Raw genomic sequence first — 22,032 nt, forward strand, 5'->3', positions numbered from 1 at the left:
TGAGACAGGGTTTCTCTGTAGCTTTGGAGCCTGTTCTGGAACTCACTGTTGCAGTCCAGGCTGGCCTTGAACTCACAGAGATCTGCCTTGCTCTGCCAGCTCAGAGTGCTGGGATTAAAGGCATGCGCCACCACTGTCTGGCCTGAACATTTCTTTATATTACTCTCCAGTAGTAAAACTGTTTTGCATTTATTTATTTATAAAATTCAGTACATTTGAAATTATGTCTTCAAGGCACCAAGGTATTTTTCTCACTTAATTTTTGCTTTATGTTTTCTTAGGGAAGATCAGCCAACATGTTCCCAGGCAGACAGTGATAACGAAGCAGAAGAAACACAGGTCAGTAGAGAAAGTCTGTTTAGTATTTGTTCTCATTTAGACAATCTCTGAAATACTTTTGACAGATCTTACCTTAGGTTTTATTGAATGAAAGTCTTACTTTGACATACTATGTCAAATATATATCTACACATACATGGTATATATGTGTGGTATCTGAGCTTGTGCATACTTATGTATGTCCCTTGTGCAAGTGCACAGAGGCCAGTGAAGGACACCCAGTATTCTGCTCTATCACTCTCCATTGTATTTCCTTGGAACATTCTCTTGCTGAACTTGGAGCTCACTGTGCTTCAGCTAGGCTAGCACTGGCCAGCAGGCCCCATGGATACCTTCAACCCTACTTCAACACTAGGGTTCCAGGACTGCACAGCTGCTTCTGGCTTTTTACGTGGGTATTGACGATTAGAACTCAGGTCCTCATGTTTGAGTAGCAAGTGCTTTTACCTACTGAGCCATCTCCTCATAGACCATGTTCAGGGAAAGGTGTCTCCTGTGTGTCATTTTTAGGTACCATACTGCCTTTGTTATCCCAATATAGTATTTAAACTGAATGTTTTCTTTCTGTCTTCTTGTCCATGCAGTGGTCCGATGATGAGAACACAACCACACTAACGGTAAGAACAAAGCTGCACCAACTTGGAGCAGGCTCACACTGTCGCACAAGAGTGAGCCTCAAGGCCTAAGTGCCTACCTCTGGGTTTAATGTGCTTGTGCTGGGATAGCCTACTGTCCGTGGATTATCACTTACTATTTATGAAAAACCTTACGTCATTAACAGACAAGCATCGTTTGCCCTCTTTCTCCCCTGCTTACAAAAGAAATATCAAAAGTACATATTTGATGCTCCACTTGCTTCTGTTAGGCCAAATATTAGCTCTGAGGTTCCCAAATGAATAGGAATTAAAGTGAAAAGTCTGTATTCATCTATTCAAGGATATTTAAACGGCATAAAGTTATTTGAGTGAGACTGAAGTACTACTCAAAGGTGCTTTCGTTTATTTTGATTAAAGAGATACAGTTTCAAGGATACAGGAAAAGATGTGGAGATGTCTAAAAATGGTGTCGTTTCTTAGATTACCATGCCAACAGATGCAGAGATGGGACATTTTTGTCTTGTTTACTCCAGATGCCATGCATATCACTCTTGTATATGAAAATCCCATTTAGCTCAGTGTGATTTTGTCATACTCAGACCACTAAACTGGGCTCTTGGGACAAAGATATTTGATTTCTGCCATCGGAGGATTTGTAAACCAGGGAGCAGGATGACTTAAGGCAGGAGGTAGTTGGCCAGAAGGTCAAAGCAGAGAGAACAGTTAACTGAGGGCATCCAGAAATGCTTCAATGGGAAGCAATATGTGGCCAAGATTTTTAAAATATAATATTTTTATGAACTCTTTGAGATTTCATATCTACATACAGTATTTTTTGGTCATATTCATATCTACTCCTTTCCCTAACTTCTCAGACCCTCCTCCCGTCCCCACTCCCAACTTGAGTCCTCTTTTTTGATTACCCACCCACTTTGTGCTCTGTGTGCTCTCATGGGTATGCAGCCATCCATCCACTGATACACTTGACCTGAATCTTAATGGGGGTAAGGGTGATTAGTATATGAGCTCACATTTAATAATAGAGATGGGTAGATAATGTATGTGACTTAGTCTGTTCCTTCCGCTGTAACAAAGTATACTGGACAATTCATTTCTATCTACTTGTTAATATTTACTTATTATGTATATGTGTGCAGGTGCATATGCATATAGGTGTGCGTGCACAAATGCCCATGTGTATGTGAAATCCAGAGGACAACCTTGGGTATCATTGCTAAGAATGTCATTCATAACTGGTGGTGGTAATTTCAGCTTGGGAGGCAGAGATGGGTGCAAATCTCTGTGAGTCCAAGGCCAATCTGGTCTACAAGACTATCTATTACACAGAGAAACCCTGTCTCAAAGGAAAGAAGAAGGAAGGAAGGAAGAGGGAAGAGGGCTTGGAGAGATGGCTCAGAGGTTTAGAGCACTGGCTGCTCTTCCAGAGGTCCTGAGTTCAGTTCCCAGCAGCTACATGGTGGCTCACAGCCATCTGTAATTTGATCTGGCATCTTCTTCTGGCCTGCAGGCAGGACACTGTATACATAATAAATAAATAAATAAATCTATCTTTTATTTAAAAAAAAAAGAAAGAATAAAAGGAACACCATTCATTTCATTTGAGACAGAATCTGTTAGTGGTCAGAACATGCAAGTTAGGCTAGACTAGCTGACCAGCAATTCCCAAGTTTCTTTCTAGTCCCTCACTCTAGCTGGGAGATTATAAGTATGTACTTCAATGTACTTCAGTGTTGGCCTTGAGTTTTTATGTGACTTCTGGGGATCACTCCTGAAAAGCAAGTACTTCACACATAAAGAAATGGGTTTCATCATGACATCTCCATACATGTATATTGTCACACTGCCATCATGGCATCTCCATACACGTATATTGTTGCACTTCCATCATGACATCTCCATACACGTATATTGTCACCCTTCCATCAGACATCTCCATACACGTATATTGTCACACTTCTATCAGGCATCTCCATACACGTATATTGTCACACTTCTATCAGGCATCTCCATACACGTATATTGTCACACTTCCATCATGACATCTCCATACACGTATATTGTCACACTTCCATCATGACATCTCCATACACGTATATTGTCACACTTCTATCAGGCATCTCCATACACGTATATTGTCACACTTCTATCAGGCATCTCCATACACGTATATTGTCACACTTCCATCAGGCATCTCCATACACGTATATTGTCACCCTTCCATCATGACATCTCCATACACGTATATTGTCACACTTCCATCATGACATCTCCATACACGTATATTGTCACACTTCCATCAGACATCTCCATACACGTATATTGTCACACTTCCATCAGACATCTCCATACACGTATATTGTCACACTTCCATCATGACATCTCCATACACGTATATTGTCACACTTCCATCATGACATCTCCATACACGTATATTGTCACCCTTCCATCATGACATCTCCATACACGTACATTGTCACCCTTCCATCATGACATCTCCATACACGTATATTGTCACACTTCCATCAGACATCTCCATACACGTACATTGTCACACTTCCATCATGACATCTCCATACACGTATATTGTCACCCTTCCATCAGACATCTCCATACACGTATATTGTCACACTTCCATCAGACATCTCCATACACGTATATTGTCACACTTCCATCAGACATCTCCATACACGTACATTGTCACACTTCCATCATGACATCTCCATACACGTACATTGTCACACTTCCATCAGACATCTCCATACACGTATATTGTCACACTTCCATCAGACATCTCCATACACGTATATTGTCACCCTTCCATCATGACATCTCCACACACGTATATTGTCACACTTCCATCAGACATCTCCATACACGTATATTGTCACACTTCCATCATGACATCTCCATACACGTATATTGTCACACTTCCATCAGACATCTCCATACATGTATATTGTCACACTTCCATCAGACATCTCCATACACGTATATTGTCACACTTCCATCAGACATCTCCATACACGTATATTGTCACACTTCCATCAGACATCTCCATACACGTATATTGTCACACTTCTATCAGGCATCTCCATACACGTATATTGTCACACTTCCATCAGACATCTCCATACACGTACATTGTCACACTTCCATCATGACATCTCCATACACGTACATTGTCACACTTCCATCATGACATCTCCATACACGTATATTGTCACACTTCCATCAGGCATCTCCATACACGTATATTGTCACACTTTGCTCTTTTTCATTCCCCACGATCTTCTCCCCTCTCTTTGGTGCTCCCATTCTTAATTAGCTCTTCTTTCTGCTCTCATGTCACATGTATCCGCTTCCTAGATTGAATAATTTAGAAATACTAGAAACTTGTTTCTCGTAGGAAATTCAAGAACAGGTACACATAATGTCTGGGAAGAGGCTGTCACTGCTTCAAGATGGCCCCTTATTGCTGTATAAGACCGTGCTAAAGGAGGCAGGGGAGATGAAGTGCTGGAAGGGTCTCTGGTGTCCTTTATGAAGCTGTTAACTCTATTCATGAAGGTATAGCCTCTCGTGACTTAACTTCCTAAACGTCAAACCTCCCAATATCACTGTGGTTGGGATTCAGGTTTGACATGAATTTTGGAGAGACACAAACTTTAAAATCAGAACAGTGGGAATGGAAAAAATGTTTTTTGGTAATACAGAAGTCCTGGGTTTAGTTTCCAGCATCCATATCAGGTGACTTATAACCACCTGTACCTTCAGCTCCAGAGATCTCATGCTCTATGGCTTCTGGCCTCTGTGAGCACACACTGCACAGCAACCCATCCAACAAATAAATGAATAAGTCTTGAAATCAGTGCTAACTATGTGTGTGTGTGTGTGTGTGTGTGTGTGTTTTCCATGCTCCTGTGTACTGAGAAGTTGCAGAATCAGTGACGTTCATCATGGTGGCAGGGAGCATACTTCATGCCTTTATGCAGGCTTCTGAACACCATTCTCCACTAAACTGAAACTTAGTACTGAAGTTGGAAAGTGAAATGGACCCACAGTAGCTTGCTGTGCCAGACACCAATGGAATGGAAAAGAATGATGGGATCATGACAAAAATCCCAGAAGCCAGCTCTCTGTAAACTCTCTAAAAACATCAAGGTTGTGAGCAATAAGTACCACAGAGAGAACCAGCTGTTAGAAGTTAGGGGAAACATGACTGCAATGGATTCTAGATAAGAAAAAGGTTCTGGTTTTCCTTTTGCTATAAAAGACTGTGAGGAATAGTGGGCATGCTTCAGTACAATGAGATTAGGCAGTGATGTTCTATTTATGTAAGCCTCTTGATTGTGATTGTTTACTCTTTTCTACAAGGATGTTTAAACAGCTTTTTAGGAAATATATATTCATATTTAGGGGTAAAGGGATTAATGATTGCAGTGTGTTCTAAAACATCATGGGAAAAGAATTCACTACATGGTATAAATATAAATAAATAGACATGCCTAGATAGTAGGGTTTGGGGAACAACGATAAAGCAAATAAGGTGAAAGGAGAAAAGAGTCTGAATAGTATGTAGGCATTCTTGCTGCTCTTACATTTCTGGAAGTCTGCCATTATTTTACAATAAAAACCTAATAAATATATTTAAGTAATTAAGCTCTCCAGATAGAAGTAAGTGGAGACAGGCACTAGGAACACTCATGGATGGATAACTCTTAGTCGAGGAGATATTGAAACCTGGTCCATTGAAGGAAAATCTGGAGTTTATCATTCACTAGTATAAGTTAAAAGCTATTGAATGAGGAACACCCCATCCTTGAGAAGGAGAGGGAGGGATGAATATGAATCACCTACTTATAAACCTAGCACTCAGGAGACTTGGGTGTGCAATTTGGATTGCAATCTGGACACCATTTTGGGCTAAGATCCTTGGCCTTGTCTCAAAAACAGAGAAGGAAATAGATTTCAGAAGCACCACAGTGAACTTGTATTTGGAAGTATTGCTTAAAGACAGTGCAACGTGGATTCATCTCTGTCCTTCCCCCAAGTCAAGTCATTAAAAGTGTGTGTAGGGACTGGAGACTAGAGAGATGGCTCAGCAGCCAAAAGCACCAGCTGCATTTCTCGACAACCCAGGATTGGTTCCCAGGACCCACATGGCAGCTGATAGACACGGCTATAACTTCAGTTCTAGGGAATCTGTTGCCCTCTTCTGGCCTCTATGGTGCCAGACTTGGATACAACACAGTACATACACACATACAAACAAAACAGTCATACATATAAAATAAAATCTTAAAAAATAGAAGTATGCATAGCAAGTCATAATAGTATATAAAATTCTTAGAGTACCATATTTATGGACAAGTGTGTGTACTGTAGAGTTAAAGTCATGAGTGTAGAAGAATATACAACAATTTTATAATGATGGTTAGGATTTTTATTCCTCTCAGTAATGTTTATCCTTTAAGAAATACACAACTAACTATTAGTTTAGCTTTGCTTCACTGAAAAAAAAAAGTAAAACAAAAACACATAAAAGTTTGAGTTAAACATGCCCAAATTTTGAATGTTTCAATCTAGGAACATGAGTAAATGTAACTTTTATATGCATTTTGTAGTTTTTAAAAACAATTCAGACCAGCCAGTAATGGCACACGCCTTTAATCCCAGCACTCGGGAGGTAGAGGCTGGCGGATCTCTGAGTTCGAGGCCAGCCTGGTCTACAAGAACTAGTTCTAGGACAGGCTCCAAAGCTGCAGAGAAACCCTGTTTCCGAAAATCAACCAACCATTCAGCCAGCCAACCAAACAATTCAGACCAAGAAAGAAAGAAAGAAACTAGAATGAGTGTGGTATAGATTGAGGTTAGAAAGGCAGCTGATGAGATCTCAGAAAGTCTAGGGGTATCAAATGAAAGTGGGTTTTTACCTCACTCACAATGAGAACTTTCCCCTGGACAGCTGACTGGTGTCCGTGTTCAAGACTGGCAATTGAGCTGTGAGCTTGAAATAATATTAATGTCATCTGTTTATTAGTTGTTTTTATAGTATAAAATTATAACTACAATGCAGATATGAAACTCCTGATTTAACACATTTTTAAAGATTTTATTAACTCTTAGAGGAACTAGGCAGTAATTAAAACTGGTTAAAAGATCAAACCGGACTCTCTGAATGTGGCTGACAATGATGGCTGACTGAGAAGCCAAGAACAATGGCAATGGGTTTTTGATCCTACTGCATGTACTGGCTTTGTGGGAGCCTAATCTGTTTGGATGCTCACCTTACTAGATCTGGATGGGGGGGGGGACCTTGGACTTCCCTCAGGGCAGGGAACCCGGACTGCTCTTTGGTCTGGAGAGGGAGGGGGAGGGGGGAGGGGAAGGGAAATGGGAGGAGGGGAGGAGGTGGAAATTTTTAATAAAAATAAAATAAAACTGGTTAAAAATAGAATGTAAAGAAAAGACAGTGATCAGGAGTATTATGTGAATATGTAGTCCTTTGGGATGGGAGAGGTGGCAACTGGATCCCTTCAGGATACCCATGGAATGTCATTCGCATCCTTATGCGTTAGCTATAATTTACCAAGTTGTTCACAGTAGGGCATAGTGAAAAATCACATAATGGTGTGCTATATGTAAATTCTTTATAATTTAAATTTTTCTGTAGTATTCATAGTTTAGTATTTCATACGGTTGGTTGATTTTGAGGATTTGGGAGAACCAATCAAATCTTTTAAACTGTAATAAATAGACCTGGGCTTAGTGGTGCATGGCAGTGATTCTTTCAGCAAAAGGGAGGTTCAGAGGTAGGGTCAAGAGTTCAAGTTTTGATTACATGGTGATTCTTAGGTCAACCTGTGTACAAGAGAACCTATCTCAAAAACAAAGCAAAACAATACAAACAAAAAAATCCAGGGTTTCTGCAGATTGCCTAAAGTGCACATAGCCCCAGAGTCGATCTTTAGCACTACAAAAACCAAAGCAAATGTATGAAATGTAGCGGTCCTTCCATACAATATTTTGTGGAGTGGGGAAATGGAATTATTTTGTCTTTGTAATTATTTTTTTTTAAATTTTATGTGTATGGGTGTTTTACCTGCATGTATGTCTACGCACCATGTTTATGTTTGGTGCCTTGGAGGTCAGAAGAGGGAGTAGGATCTCCTGGAACTGGAGTTACAGACAGTTGTGAGCCGCTATGTGGGTGCTGAGAATTAAATCTAGGTCCTCTGGTAGAGCAACCAGTGCTCTTAGGCACTGAGCCATCTCTACTGCCCCAGTTGTATCTTTTAGAAACTACTGCTAGTGCAGAGCTTACATAAGTGGCTTTATTGACAGCTCTAGGACAGCCTGATCAGCAGCTTCTGGTGATTAAGAGGAAGTAATTTGCATGAGAGGAGTGGTATATCGTTTTGATGGAAGAGGCAAATGGGAATACAGGGTTCCTAACTCAGTTTTCATTGAGAGATCTTCATGACTCTGATAAGCTGAGTTAGTGGTAGTCTAGTGGAAGAGAGATACGATGCAGTCTATGAAACCATGAGAGAACTCGGTAACCAGCCTACAGGTTAGCATCTGGCTTAGAATTCCTTTCTAGAGCTGAGAGTGTATCTTAGTATTGGAGTGCTTGCCTGGCACACAGGCCAGGGATCAAGTTTTAGCCCTCAAACCAAACAAAACCCACCACCAATGAATTGTTTCTAATTGGGAGGTATATTCCCAATTTTAAGAGCTTACTTTTTTGGCCTTTTCTCCCAGAATCTTCTCAGTTTTTTATTTCTCTTCTCTGGACAAGAACATGAGAGTCCATGGGTTTTGTAGTGTGTAGGTAATTTTAAACTTTGTCAGAATATTTTTCTACTATGGAGTTTGATTAGATTTTTTTCAGAACCTACGGTTGCCCAGTAGGGGTCAGCAATCCCCCTCTCTAGAGGGTAATGCTGGCAGAGTGACAGGAAGTGTTTGTCAGTGTCCTTGTGTTCTGACTCCCCAGAAAGTCCTGTTTCCATCCCTGTTGATATTTACCGAAAGCCTAAGGCAGGGCCTCTTGGCAATCAAGTGCATCTTCCTGTTGAATAGTAGTTTTTCTGTCACTTCCTGGTTGAAACAAACACTAGACTGAGTTACTTTTTATCCAAAAATGTCTGTTTCTAATTCAACCAAAAAAAAAAAAAAAGGACATTTTAACTCACACAGACACTATTTGGGATTTTTGCTTGTATTAAAACTTGTCTGTAAATAGTAGTGTGTCACATCATGTATTTTTCATTTTCGCTGGCCCTTTTCCACAGATGGCCTGTTAAGCATTGCATAATATTTCTGAGAACTGGAGTGTATGTCCAGGCATTACCCACCCCACCCCAATCTCTTCTCTTGACAAATACCAGTTCTCCTTAGTCCATTTGTGTGTGTGTCCAGGGAGGCCAGAGGAAGATACTGGGTGTTGTTCTCTGTCGCCCTTCCTCTTATTGCCTTTAACCAGGGTCTCTCAATAACCTTGGAGCTTGCCATTCAGCGAGGCTGGTTGGCCAGTGAGCCCTTACAACCTGCTGGGCTTACAGACATGGGCAGCCACGCCTGGCTTTTGTACTGGGGTTTAAACTGAAGTCCTTATGCTTGCTGTGCAGAGCACACTCTATACTGCTTTCTCGCCCATTCCCTTAACCCAGCTGACCTTGAACTTGCTATAGCCAACGGTCCTGAGCTCCTGATTCCCGTCTCTGCTTGCCAAGTGGTGGGATTACAGGGCATATGCCAGCTCAGTTGGCTTTAGATGCTGGCATTATGTAAGTATTCAGAAAGAACAAGTGATTTGTTCCTCTTGTACCGTGTACTTGGTGACAGACATGTGTATTTCCAGAGATAAGAGTTTTGATTGTTTTAGGAAGTACCCTTTGAGAAGCTGATTATTTCTCTTTCTAGTAAATTATTTTCTTGCGGATTTTATTTGGTCGAGTGGATGAATAGGAGCAATAATTTGTATTTTAAAGAATTCTGTTTTTAATATCCTAGCTACAATCTTGAGACATTGATCATATTTTCTGTGACTCTAGTGATACTGACTTGTTCATGATTTGTTCTCTGTCTCTATAGGCGCCAGAGTTTCCTGAATTCAACACTCAAGTCCAGGAAGCTATCAATTCCTTGGGGGGTAGTGTCTTCCCTAAGCTTAACTGGAGCGCCCCAAGGGTAGGTGCACGTAAGAAAATCTTTTTATTTGAATACTTGTTTGTTTTGCTCTTTATTTCATTTTCTATCCCCATGGAAGATTTGATTATAGTCCTAATTCTAGAAAAAATGCTGTTGAGCTTATTTTTTTTTCTTCTGTTTTATTCTTTTGATTTTGCTGTGTGTACTTTCCTGGGTCTGTGAAATACTATGCATTTTACCAAAAGACAGTTTGATCCCTTGTGTTGCCAATTGTGCTAGAATTTTCTTTATTTCAATAGTCTGCAGTTCTTAAAATGTCACTTTCTCGGTTGAGCAAGATTTTCTCTGTTAAAAAGTACTAATAAATATGCTGGACCAGAGAGATAGCTCAGTAGGATCACCTGATAGCCCAGGTTTAGTCTCGGGATCGACAAGGCAGGAGAGAGCCAACCCTTGAACGCTGTCCTCTAGTCTTTGGTCAGTACACACCCCTCCCACACACGAGCTGTGCACAGCGCAGGAAGTGTGTATTCACTCTTGGTGGTGCCTTCGGTTTCTCCCAGTATTAAGTGTTTTCAGTGGCTTTCATTTTGTAAACACCTTGTACTCACTGGTGTATTCTTACTATGATTATTAGTATGTTTTATTCCATATTTTACTTTCCTTGGAGTTGGTAGTTGCATTCTTTTGTTTTTTTCTAATCCAATTGTGTTGTTTGTTATGTAAATACTGATGTCTTAGTGGAATTAAATGCTAGGTATTCTTCCTTTAACCAGAAGTTACTGCCTTTTTCATTGGGAGAAATTATAAAGACATCATGTAGATGTTTTTAAATTCATTTTTAGTTTCCTAGTCAGATTATCATCTCTATATGATGGGAAGATTATTTTTGGTTTTAAATTCCTTATTTGTCCATTTGTTTATTGATTTTATTTATTGGCTTGTATACACCAGTGCTTTCTTCTATGTAGTGTGGATAATTGGATAGTTTTGGTAATTATCAGTGTTTTTTTCTTTTCTCTTCCTCCCAGTGTTTTCAATGAGTATTTATCCTGTGACTATGGAAGTGGGACTTAATCACACTGCACTGAGCCTTGCTCCCTTATGTTTTGTCCGCATGTCCAGCGTAGCCACTGTTTTAGGATGTGATGGTTGAAACTGTTTCACTTTCTTCCTTTCTGATTGAATACATAGACTCTCAACTATGCTGGCCATCCAGCCCCAGGTGTTTGTCATTCTTCCCAAACAGGAAGGATGGAAATGACGACTTTTATTTTGGACAATAGCTGTTTCTTTACCATTGAATCTTTTAGATGTTGTGTGTGACTTCATTAACTCGCCTTCCATATTAACATGAAAAACACTGGAAAGTACTTGGCCCTGGGCTGAAAAGTGTGGATCCTACTATCTCAATGTGCACAACTGCCCTTCTTTTTAAAAAGTTATATTTGTTTGTTTGTTTTGTGGGTGTTCTTGTGCATACACACTTGAAGGTCAGAGGACAGTTTGTGGAACTTGGTTCTCTTCTTCTCGCATGTGTGGCCCAGGTATTGATCTTCAGTGATGAAGGCTTTGGGGACGTGCCTTTACTGACTGAACCATCTTGGTCTTCAGTGTACATAACTGAGTTTGGCATGCCCTTGTCATGCCCTTTCTGTTAAGAAGTGTGTTTGATATCCGACAGTTCTACTAAAATTTGCTTGGCTGTTTTCTTTAAACCCTTGAGGTGCTGGGCGCTGTTGCTTTCATTTATGTACCTGAGCTGCAGCTGTGGGATGTGTCTTAACTCACACATGTTTATTATTTAGGATGCATACTGGATAGCAATGAATAGTTCTCTGAAGTGCAACACCCTCAGTGACATCTTCCTGCTGTTCAAGAGTTCTGATTTCATCACTCGTGACTTCACACAGCCGTAAGTGTTTGTGAGTACCTTCCTATTGGTAAAATTCTACTCTCTAATGCTGTACTCTAACAGTTCTGCATCATGAGCTACTTGTGGCCCGCAAGTGGTATTTTCAAAGCGGACCTTTCTTTTTCTTTTGTAGCAAATGCTACAATGGGTATGCCTAACTACCAACACAGTATAGATAGATAGATAGATAGATAGATAGATAGATAGATAGATAGATAGATAGATAAAACATTTTAGTAATTTTTCCTATTATAAAATTTAAATATACTTATAAGAACAAAATTAGTAACTACTGATGAGTAAAAAGCAGGAAAGCATGGTGAGCTCACTACATAATTAGCTGAATTTTTATTTTTAAATAAGTGATCATAATCATAGGCCACTAAAACTGCTGATAAAATGTTTATAATCTCAAATGAAGTTCAGCAGTAGCCTCAGGAGTAAAATTTTGTGTATAAGTGGACTTGACGTAACTGGGCCACTATCATTTTTCAGTTGTATTTATTTAGATGACAATATATGTGCTTTAGATGGTGTTCGTGTCTTAGTTACTTTTTGTTATGATGAAACACTATGACTAAATAAAGAGTTTATTGGGCTTATGGTTCCAGAGGGTTAGTGTCTGACATCAGAGGGAAGGCATGTGGCAGGAGCAGCTAAGAGTTCACATCTTAAACCATGAGCAAGAAGCAAGAACCCTAACTAGGAATGGTATGGGGCTTTGGAACCTCAGGCACCCCCAGCCCCACCCCTAGATATAGACTTCTTTGGCAAGGACATACCTAAATGGGCCAAACAGTGCAACCAGCTAGGGACCAAGTGTTCCAGTGTCTGCGATAGTGGAGGACATCTCGTTCAAACTACCATAGGTGGTTTAATTTTTAAATACAGTATTTTGCTTCTTTGGAGAAAAGATCTATGAAAATTCTAATGAACCATCTAATCACTCTTACTTCACTTTTTTTTAAAAATCTTTCCCTTTCTACCATAGTTGAAAATGCTAAAGAAATGGCATCTGCATGCCAAAACTCTTGTTTTGCCTTTCTGAACAACATGAAAAGCTATACCACCAAAACTTTGATGCATTATTTTCTTCTTGCTCAAAATTTGTCCTTTGTCTTTCTGCTCATGATTTATTTTTTCATAAAATTAGGCCTTGGTTAGTGTGAAGCACAATGTTGTAATTTTTCAACTTTTTTTTTTTTTCTGAAGAGAGAGGTCTTACTATGATCAGATTGTCCCTGATATCTGCTCAAGATGAGCTCCTGGAGGGGCTCCTTTCGACTTTTCTCTTCAGCCTCTAGATGGCTCAGCATCCCCTTCATAAACATACTTGGCCATCTGGTTAGTCATCTCAGTAAGAAAAAGCTTACAGCAATAACCTCCGGTACCACATATGTTCTCAAACTACTCGTTTTAAAAATTACATAAATGTTAAACTAGCTAAAAATAATGTTATAAGGTGGTAGAATGTAAATATGTATATAAATATACTTATTTTTAAGTAGTAATATGATGACTAAGATTTGGAATTGGTATTTGTAAGAAGCATTTTTAACAAGTGGAGTCGGGGCAGTGGATCAGCAAAGTGCAAGCATGCAGACCTGAGTGTAGGTCCCCAACACCCACATGTAAGCTGGATATGTGGTCCTTGCCTGCAACCCTGGCATTAGGAGTGGAGGGGTCAGACATGTGAGTCTGCTGGCTGGCACTCAGTGTCTGGTCCCCGGATGGTGGAGCTGTTGGGGAAAGATTGGGATTGTTAAAGGAGGTGTGTCACTCAGGGGTGGGCTTTGAGGTTTCAGAAGCTCACACCATTCCCAGTGTCTCTCTTTCCCTGTGTGTGCTTGTGGATCACGATGTAGGTTATCAGATATTGTCCATTGCCATGCCTGTCTGCCTGCTGCCATGCTCTCCACCGTGATGGCCATGGATTCTAACCCTAGGGAACCATGCTTTCTTTTATAAGTTGCCTTGCCCACGGTGTTATCATGACAATAGAAAAGCAGCTAAGGGCCGGGTGGTGGTTGTTCACGCCTTCAATACCAGCACTTGGGAGGCAGAGGTAGGTGGATCTCTGAGTTCAAGGCCAGCCTGGTCTACCGGAGCTAGTTCCAGGACAGGTTCCAAAGCTACAGAGAAACCCTGTCTCAAAAAAACCACTGTAAGAAAGAAAGAGAGAGTGGGGGGAGGGGGGAGGAAGGAAGGGAGGGAGGGAAGGAAGGGGAAGGGAGGGGAAGAGAAGAAGAAAATATGGAACCTACGGTCTTGATTATGATTTTTATTTTCAAGACAGGGTTTCTCTGTATAGCAGTCCTGACTGTCCTGGAACTCACTCCGTAGACCAGATTGGTCTCAGACTCACTGAGATCCGCCTGCCTCTGCCTCAGTGCTGGGATTAAAGGTGTGCGCCACCACCGGCTGGCATGATGTTTTTCTTTTTTGACCTCTGGTCCTTTGTTTTTTTCCTTCCTTCCTCTCTCCCTCCCTTATTCTCTCTCTTCTTCCTTTCCTCTGTCTTCCTTTCTTCCCTTTTTATTTTTATTTTCTTACGCACTTTAGCCCAGGCTGGCCTGGAACTCACTATGTAGTCTAGGCTAGCCTAGAGTTCATGGAAGTGCTCCTGCCTCAGCCTCCTGGGTCATGGGATTCCAGGCATGCACTGCTACACCAAGCAGTTCCTGTTTTCTTAACATGCATTGGATTACTTGTCTTATTTGTATGGGTACTCTAATCCTGAGTACTTACTTGGGTGTCAGAACCTAGGAACTCTATTAATATTCATAGTCTTATCCTGCTGCTGGTCCTGGTGGGGAAAAGGTGGTTATTTTTAGAGACTGGAACAATTGTATTAATTTTTATTAACCTGACATTTCATGGCCTCAATTTTGATTAACATAAAACTACCTGTAAGATTCATTTTTGCTTAAGAAATTTTAAATATACTCAAAGCTAGTGTTGGAATATAGCTCCTTTGGGTAATATACTTTAGATGAGCTTGAAGAAAGGAATTTTTGCTTTCGAGGGAAAATAAGCTCTTCAGATAGCACTACTGTGTGCTAGAGTATGTTAAAACAGGTTCCCCAACTTTCTCATGGAGATATGATTTAGTTAATGATAAATTTTTCTTCTCCCTTCCCTCCCTTTCCTCCCTTCCTTCCCTTTCTTCCCTCCCTCCCTCCCTCCTTCTTTCCTTTCTTTCTTTTTAAACTTTTTTCGAGACAGGGTTTCTCTGTGTAGCCCTGGCTGTCCTGGAATTCCCTTTGTAGACCAGGCTGGCCTCAAACTCCTGAGTTCTGGAATTAAAGCCGTGTGCTACTACAGCCTGGCTTCTTTTCTTTTTCAACACTGGTACTTCTTTAGGCTAATGTCTTGTCAGTATGTATATAGTGTGTGTGTATACACATACCTCTCTCTCTGTCTACCTACTAGGCTTAACCTAAGAGCTCTAGCATCTCCATCCTAGACACGTGGTGCAGCTTGTGACTGAATGCTTCTTTCCCGCTTGTTACCTCACCCTTCTGAGCCTTGATAGCTCAGATAAATGGAGACAATATGACAGCTCTTACTGCAAGGTTTAAGTGAGACGGCAGCTGAGAAAGGCTTCCAGCTGTTCTTGGCACATGTGATGTTCACTCCTGTAAAAACAGAGTCCACTGGTGTGGGTGCTGGGAATTGAACTTGGGTCCTCCAAGAACAATACATTCTTAACAACGGAGCCATCTCTCCAGCCCTGTTCCTTTTTTAATCCCTCGCTAAGTTAGAGTGATTTGGCCCTCCCAGTGGCTTTGTGTGGTACTCTTCTCCCTCGCCCCTCCCATTGCCTCATTTAGCCTTTCCTCTCTTCCTGAGACTGTTGTAGTAAGCCTTCTAGACATTGCTAGTCTTTCCCCCACGACCTTAAAACTTTGTGCCATCCTGATAGTTTTAATGCAATGAAATGTAGTAATCCCCGTTATAGTCCCCACCACCACCCCTGGGACCACATCATCTGTGTTTCCTCCTTGTTTTAGCTTGCTTTTCTTTTGCTGTGATAAAACACAGACTCAAAGCAACTTGGCGAGCAAAGGATTTATTTTATCTTACTGTTTACAGTTATTATCAATGGAAGCTAAGACAGGAACAAAAGCAGAGACCGTGGAAGGGTGCTGTTTACTGACTTGCTCTCCGTGGCTAGTTCAGTTTGCTGTCTTATACAACCCAGGGCCACCTGCCCAAGAGCACTGCCCACAGCAGGATGACCCCTCCCATGTCAACCACAGGCCAATCTGATGGAGGTAGTTCCTCAATATGGTTCCCTCTTCTCAGGTGACTCTAGTTTGTGTCAAAGTGAAGAAAAATCTACCCAGCTCTCCTTATCAAAATTTTCACCCATCCTTATCACTGGCTTCCCCTTGTGTTCCGCACCCCACCCATGCTAATCTCATGTAGCTCTTTGCCTTCTCATTCGCTTTCTGCCCTGACACATTTCCCTTTGTCTTACACATAAACTCTTTTCCTACTTCCTCCTCTCCCTCCCTCACATGACAGCCAGCCAGTTGGTTCTTCATTTGTGATGCCAGAGTATTTTAGTTTATTCACCTCAGTGTTCTGAAATTGTGTGTACCTGCTAGCTTTCTCTGCTACGCCTCTTAAAGGACATGAGAGTCCTAGGTGTTTTTGTGCTTCTGGTGCCTGGCCTAGTGTTTGGCACAGATGGACGTTTTATGCTGGTGTATATCATTGTTCATGGAACAATACTTAGAGGGAGGTGTAGTGGGCGGCTGAATTGTTCTGTCAAATATTTTTTTGAAATGACAACCACTTTGTATGGCTGTCAGTGGCCAAGTTAATGTTCATGGAGCCACAGTCAGCATGCTGACTCATCCACAGAGTGAGCACTAAGGTGGAGAATGGATATCATCCTACCTCCATTGGAGGAGTATGGTCACTTGTGTGGCTCCCATTGGCAGAGCTCATGGTCATAGAGCAGTCTACAGTCTGGAGTCTCAGCAGCTGGACCAGCACTGAGAGTGTGTACAGTGGCATCCTACGTTCACTGAGAAGCTGGGCAGCCTGTGTTGTATATAGTCCTAGCTTATGTATGAAGTTTGGACCCAACAACAGAATAATGGAGTAGTGTATGAACTCTTCATGCTGTTTTGAGGATTGAATGAGATGACATAATGCATAACACTAAGTAATACTTAATAACTGTTGACAGAATTTGCATTAGTCCCTTTTTTCTGGATACTTTCTATGAAATCTGATTCTCACACTAATTATGAACATGTCTGTGCATAAACTAACATATTAAAAAATACTCAATTGCATTTTTTCTCTCCAAAGATTCATTCATTGTACTGATGATTCTCCAGATCCTTGTATAGAATACGAGGTAAGCATCTTTTTGCCTTTTATGACACTAAGAATCCTGGTCAAAGGTCATGAACTAGTGCTGCTTATTTGTAAATGAATAAAAAAAAATTTGGACTAATTTCTCTGGGAACTTAGAAACACTAAATTTTTAAACTTCAGAAATTTGTCATACGTATAGAAGAATATGTATTGTTCAGGGGGGGCATGGTGGTGCACACCTTTAATACCAGCAGAGGCAGGCAGACCGCTGAGTTCAAGGCCAACCTGGTCTGCAAAGCAATCTTCAAGCTAGTCAATGCCACACAGTAAGACTCTGTCTCAGAGAGAGAGAGAGAGAGAGAGAGAGAGAGAGAGAGAGAGAGAGAGGGAGGGAGGGAGGGAGGGAGGGAGGGAGGGAGGGAGGGAGGGAGGGAGGGAGGGAGGGGGAGGGAGGGAGGGAGGGAGAGAGAGAGAGAGAGAGAGAGAGAGAGAGAGAATATCTTAGTCAATGTTCTGTTGTTGTAAAGAGATACCATGACCATGGCAACTCTTATAAAAGAAAACATTTAATTAGGGTTTGCTTGCAGTTTCAGAGGTTTCGTCCATTATTGTCATTGTGGAAACATGGTGACATGCAGGCAGACAGGTGCTGGAGAGGTAGTTGAGAGTTCTTCATCCAGATGGGCAAGCAGCACTGGGCCTGGCTTGAGCATTTGAAATCTTAAAGCCCAGTGACACACTTCCTCCAACAAGGCCACACCTACTAGTAGAGCCACTCCCCAGCATTCAAATCTATGAGCCTATGGTGGCCATTCTTATTCAAACCACTAGAGAAAGAAAAATGAGTATGTACTGTTTATAGGCTATATATTAGAATACACACATTCTTTAATAAAATAAATGTCTTTGTGTTGTTGGATATTTTTTTACTCTTTTTGCTTTTTTCGGGGTCTTGCCACCCAGCTCCCAAATAAATACATGTGGATTCTTATTATTACTTATAAAAGCTCGGCCTTAACTTGGCTTGTTTCTAGCCATCTTTTCTTATCTTAAAATATCCCATCTATCTTTTGCCTCTGGACTTTTATCTTTCTTTCTTCTGTGTGTCTTACTTTCACTCTTACTCTGTGGCTGGCCAGGTGGCTGGGTGACCGGGTGGCTGGGTAGCTGGGTGGCTGGGTGGCTGGGTGGCCCCTAGCGTCCTCCTCTCCTTGTTCTCTTGCTCCTTCTCTGTTTATCCTGCCTGCCAGCCCCGGCTATCCTTGCTCCTGCCTCACTATTGGCCGGTCAGCGCTTTATTAGACCATCAGGTGTTTTAGACAGGCAGAGAATCACAGCTTCACAGAGCTAAACAAATGAAACATAAAAGAATGCAACACATCTTTGCATCATTAAACAAATGTTCCATAGCATAAACAAATGTAACACACCTTAAAATAATTTCTACAACACCTTTGTGCTTTTTACCCAATCAAGTCTGATTCAGAGCCTGTACTGTGCTGTGACCTGTGTCTGCTAGCCAGGGCCACCACCTACCAGCTCCTCCACAGCCTTCCAAATAGCACCACAAGCAGGAGAGCAAGCAGTGGAAAAGTAGGATCCTGTGAGGGAGACTCCAAATCCAAATTACACTGACAGGAAAAACCTTATCCTCGCTTTCCCTCTGTATCATTCACTCATCCTGGAAAGAACATGTTGAAGAATGGAAAGTAATGACCCAGCTTTAGAAGGCATTGTAGTCATTGCAGACTCCTGGTTTTACTCCATTGTTTTGAAAATGTACATATAAATATCTCTCAAATGGGTACTATTCTTAAATACAGCTAATTTCTTAACTAATCAATTAAATCTAGAGTTTTCTTGTCCTTTAAATGCTGCATAGTAGGCTATCACTTGTATACTCTTGATTCTTTTTTTAATTTGCATTATTAAAATACAGTATTTCTGAAAAATTTGAAGCAAGTATAATTGTCTATGCTTGTTAATTGCAAAACATTTTCATATTTGGTTTTTATAATGTCTTAGGTTCAGTGCCATGATTAAAATTTTTCATTATTTGCTTCTAGACATCTCTGCATATACGTGTTTTCATCAAGCAGCCTAGTTTGTGTGCCATGCTTTAGGCTCTAGGTGTGTTCCCAGTATCACAAAATAAAAAATATTGTTCACCAACACTCCCTGAATTGAATATTCATTCTGTTGAATAGCCATACATCTTCTCTGGTTATTGTAGGATATTGAACTTATTATTAGGTCACCAAACAGTTAGTGGGTCTTAGAGTGTTTGTTACTGGGATCTTTATATGCCAGTGTGAACTTTTTTCCTACCGATTTCCAGAGTGTTATTTTCCTATGTCATTATGCAGTCTTTTATAGCATTATTTGTATGCATATTACATATTTACACCTACTGCTTTGCTGCACACTTCCTGTGAAGCACCTGCTATACTTGGTGCTAGCTGTACAAGAACTGTAAAGACTGTTTCTTAGTATCCTTCTTTTTTTCCTTCTTTCCTTTTTTCCTTCCTTCCTTTTTCTTTCCTTCCTTTCTTTTTTTTAAATAATCTTTTTCTCATTTTACATACCAATCTCAGTTCCTACTCCCTCCCCTCCTCCCATGTCCCCACTTTCCACCCACCCCACCCTTCATCCACTCCTCAGAGAGCATAAGGCTTCCATGGGGAGTCAACAAAGTCTGGCACATCACTTGAGGAATTAGTCTTTCATTGAAGTATAATACTGGCTGGAATGTCATCGTTTAAAGTTAAGATTTGCTCACCAGTCCTTTGCCGTTGAATTGCTTTTGTTTTGAAACAGCATCATCATGGTAAGAACACAAGAGTTAAAGCTAGGGAAGTGATATTCCTCAAGTAATTAAAGTGAAAAATGTTGCAAGTAGAATCCCATGTAGCATATGCTTCTGTCTGTATTTTTAAAAATGTTTCCATATGCTATATACTTACGTATTCCTGGACTACTTCTAGAAAGACAAATAAGAACCAGAAAGTTCTGGCTGCTTCTGAGGACAACAGAAAGACTGGGCAAGGAGAAAGACTCTACCCCTTTGTGCTTTAAAATCAACCACTGTGTGTGTTGCTTGTTGCTGTTAATGTGCTATAGTAGCGTATTTGTTGCTAAATAAAATTTTCATAGCCACATTTTCACACATACCCTATTCCAAGGCCAACTTTAATACATAAGAATGTATAATATTTTAGTTTGATGTTTATTTTTATTTTTTAATTTAATTTGTTAATTTTATTTTATATGTGTTTTACCAACATATATGTCTATGTATTATGTGTGTGCTAGGTGCCTATGGAGGTCAGAAAAGGGCATAGATCCCCTAGAACTGGAGTTACAGGAGATTGTGGACTGCCATGTGGGTTCTGGGAACTGAACCCAGGTTCTCTACAAGAGCAACAAGTGCTCTTAACTACTGAACCATCTCTCCTGCCTTTTATCATGTTTTTAAAATACCACATTTGCAAGGCTTGATTCAATGCATTTCTGATCTCTCAAAATGAGTGTTTTGACTGGGATACTCTAAGGGCTTTGAGCTTCTTAAGAAGCATGCTCAAGCAAGTGTTCACCACTGAGCCAAACCTAAACCCCAACTGGACAAGAATGTGTTTTGTCCTAAAATGTTTCAGAACAATTTCTTCTTATTAGAATGATAGGTCTCACTCAGCTCTGTTGCCTGCGTCTCATGTCACATCTCCTGTTTAAGTGGCCTCTTTTTCTCAAACCACTTTTATGGCATCATCACAATAAGGTCTTGATGTGAAAGGGTCTGAAAGGGTCTTCTGGTATACTTCTGTTATATTTATCCATTTGTCCATAGCTTGTCCTCCGAAAATGGTGTGAATTAATTCCTGGGGCTGAATTCCGATGTTTTGTCAAGGAAAACAAGCTTATTGGTGAGTTTTTATCCTTGAAGGTAATCTTTAATGCGTATGTGTTTCCAGAAATTGAACCCAGATCCAGGTATGTGCTAGGCAAGTGCTCTGTTACAGCTCTAAACCCAAAGTAATCTCCAAAAGAAGATGGCTGGTGGGGTGGCTCAGTGGGTCCAGGTCACCAGGTCTGATGACCTAAGTTCAGTCCCTGGAGCCTACATGGTGGAAGGAGAGAGCTAACTCCTGTAGGTTGTTCTTGACCACCACATGAACTTGTTTGCTTGCAGGGGTGTGTTCACACATGCCTGAACAGGAAAATACACACATATACACACACACATACACATAAACATTTAAATGATTAATATTTTGTTTTTTAAAAGAGAAGGATAACTATGTTAATAAATTTTAGAATTTTGTTCTTTTGTGATCAAATTGTATTTCATTGTGTGAATATATATTTTATCATTTTTATCATACATATTTCAAAATGTCACATCACACTATTTCATAAGTAAGTACACTGTCATGTTTCATTAAATAATAAAATAGCTAAAGAAAAGAAGGCAAGCTTTTGAAGGAAATAACTTAAGTGATTAGGGCAGTTTTGCTGCCAGCTGCTGCCTCCGTTTGATAGAGTCTTGAGCCCTGTGTTACTGAGGGTCCTGAGCCTATGTTCGACTTCCACACAGGAAGGTGGCATTGTTAGTCTTGTATGGACCCTAGAGATGGAGGGGACAACTGTTCCCAATCTCAACACACAGTGTCT

At 40.6% G+C, this 22,032-nt stretch overlaps 1 protein-coding gene across 1 annotated transcript in view; it reads left to right on the plus strand.

The window, feature by feature from the left end:
- Positions 1-22,032, plus strand: part of Cdc123 (cell division cycle 123) — a 44,195-nt gene that overhangs the window by 6,228 nt on the left and 15,935 nt on the right. The window contains exons 3-8 of the mRNA XM_075970425.1: positions 282-339; positions 924-956; positions 10,056-10,151; positions 11,921-12,027; positions 17,356-17,404; positions 21,209-21,284. Coding sequence (XP_075826540.1) covers positions 282-339; positions 924-956; positions 10,056-10,151; positions 11,921-12,027; positions 17,356-17,404; positions 21,209-21,284 — 419 coding nt within the window. The remainder of the gene's footprint in view (positions 1-281; positions 340-923; positions 957-10,055; positions 10,152-11,920; positions 12,028-17,355; positions 17,405-21,208; positions 21,285-22,032) is intronic.

The sequence above is a fragment of the Microtus pennsylvanicus genome, chromosome 4, assembly GCF_037038515.1.
Source record: "Microtus pennsylvanicus isolate mMicPen1 chromosome 4, mMicPen1.hap1, whole genome shotgun sequence".
NCBI lineage: Eukaryota > Metazoa > Chordata > Mammalia > Rodentia > Cricetidae > Microtus > Microtus pennsylvanicus.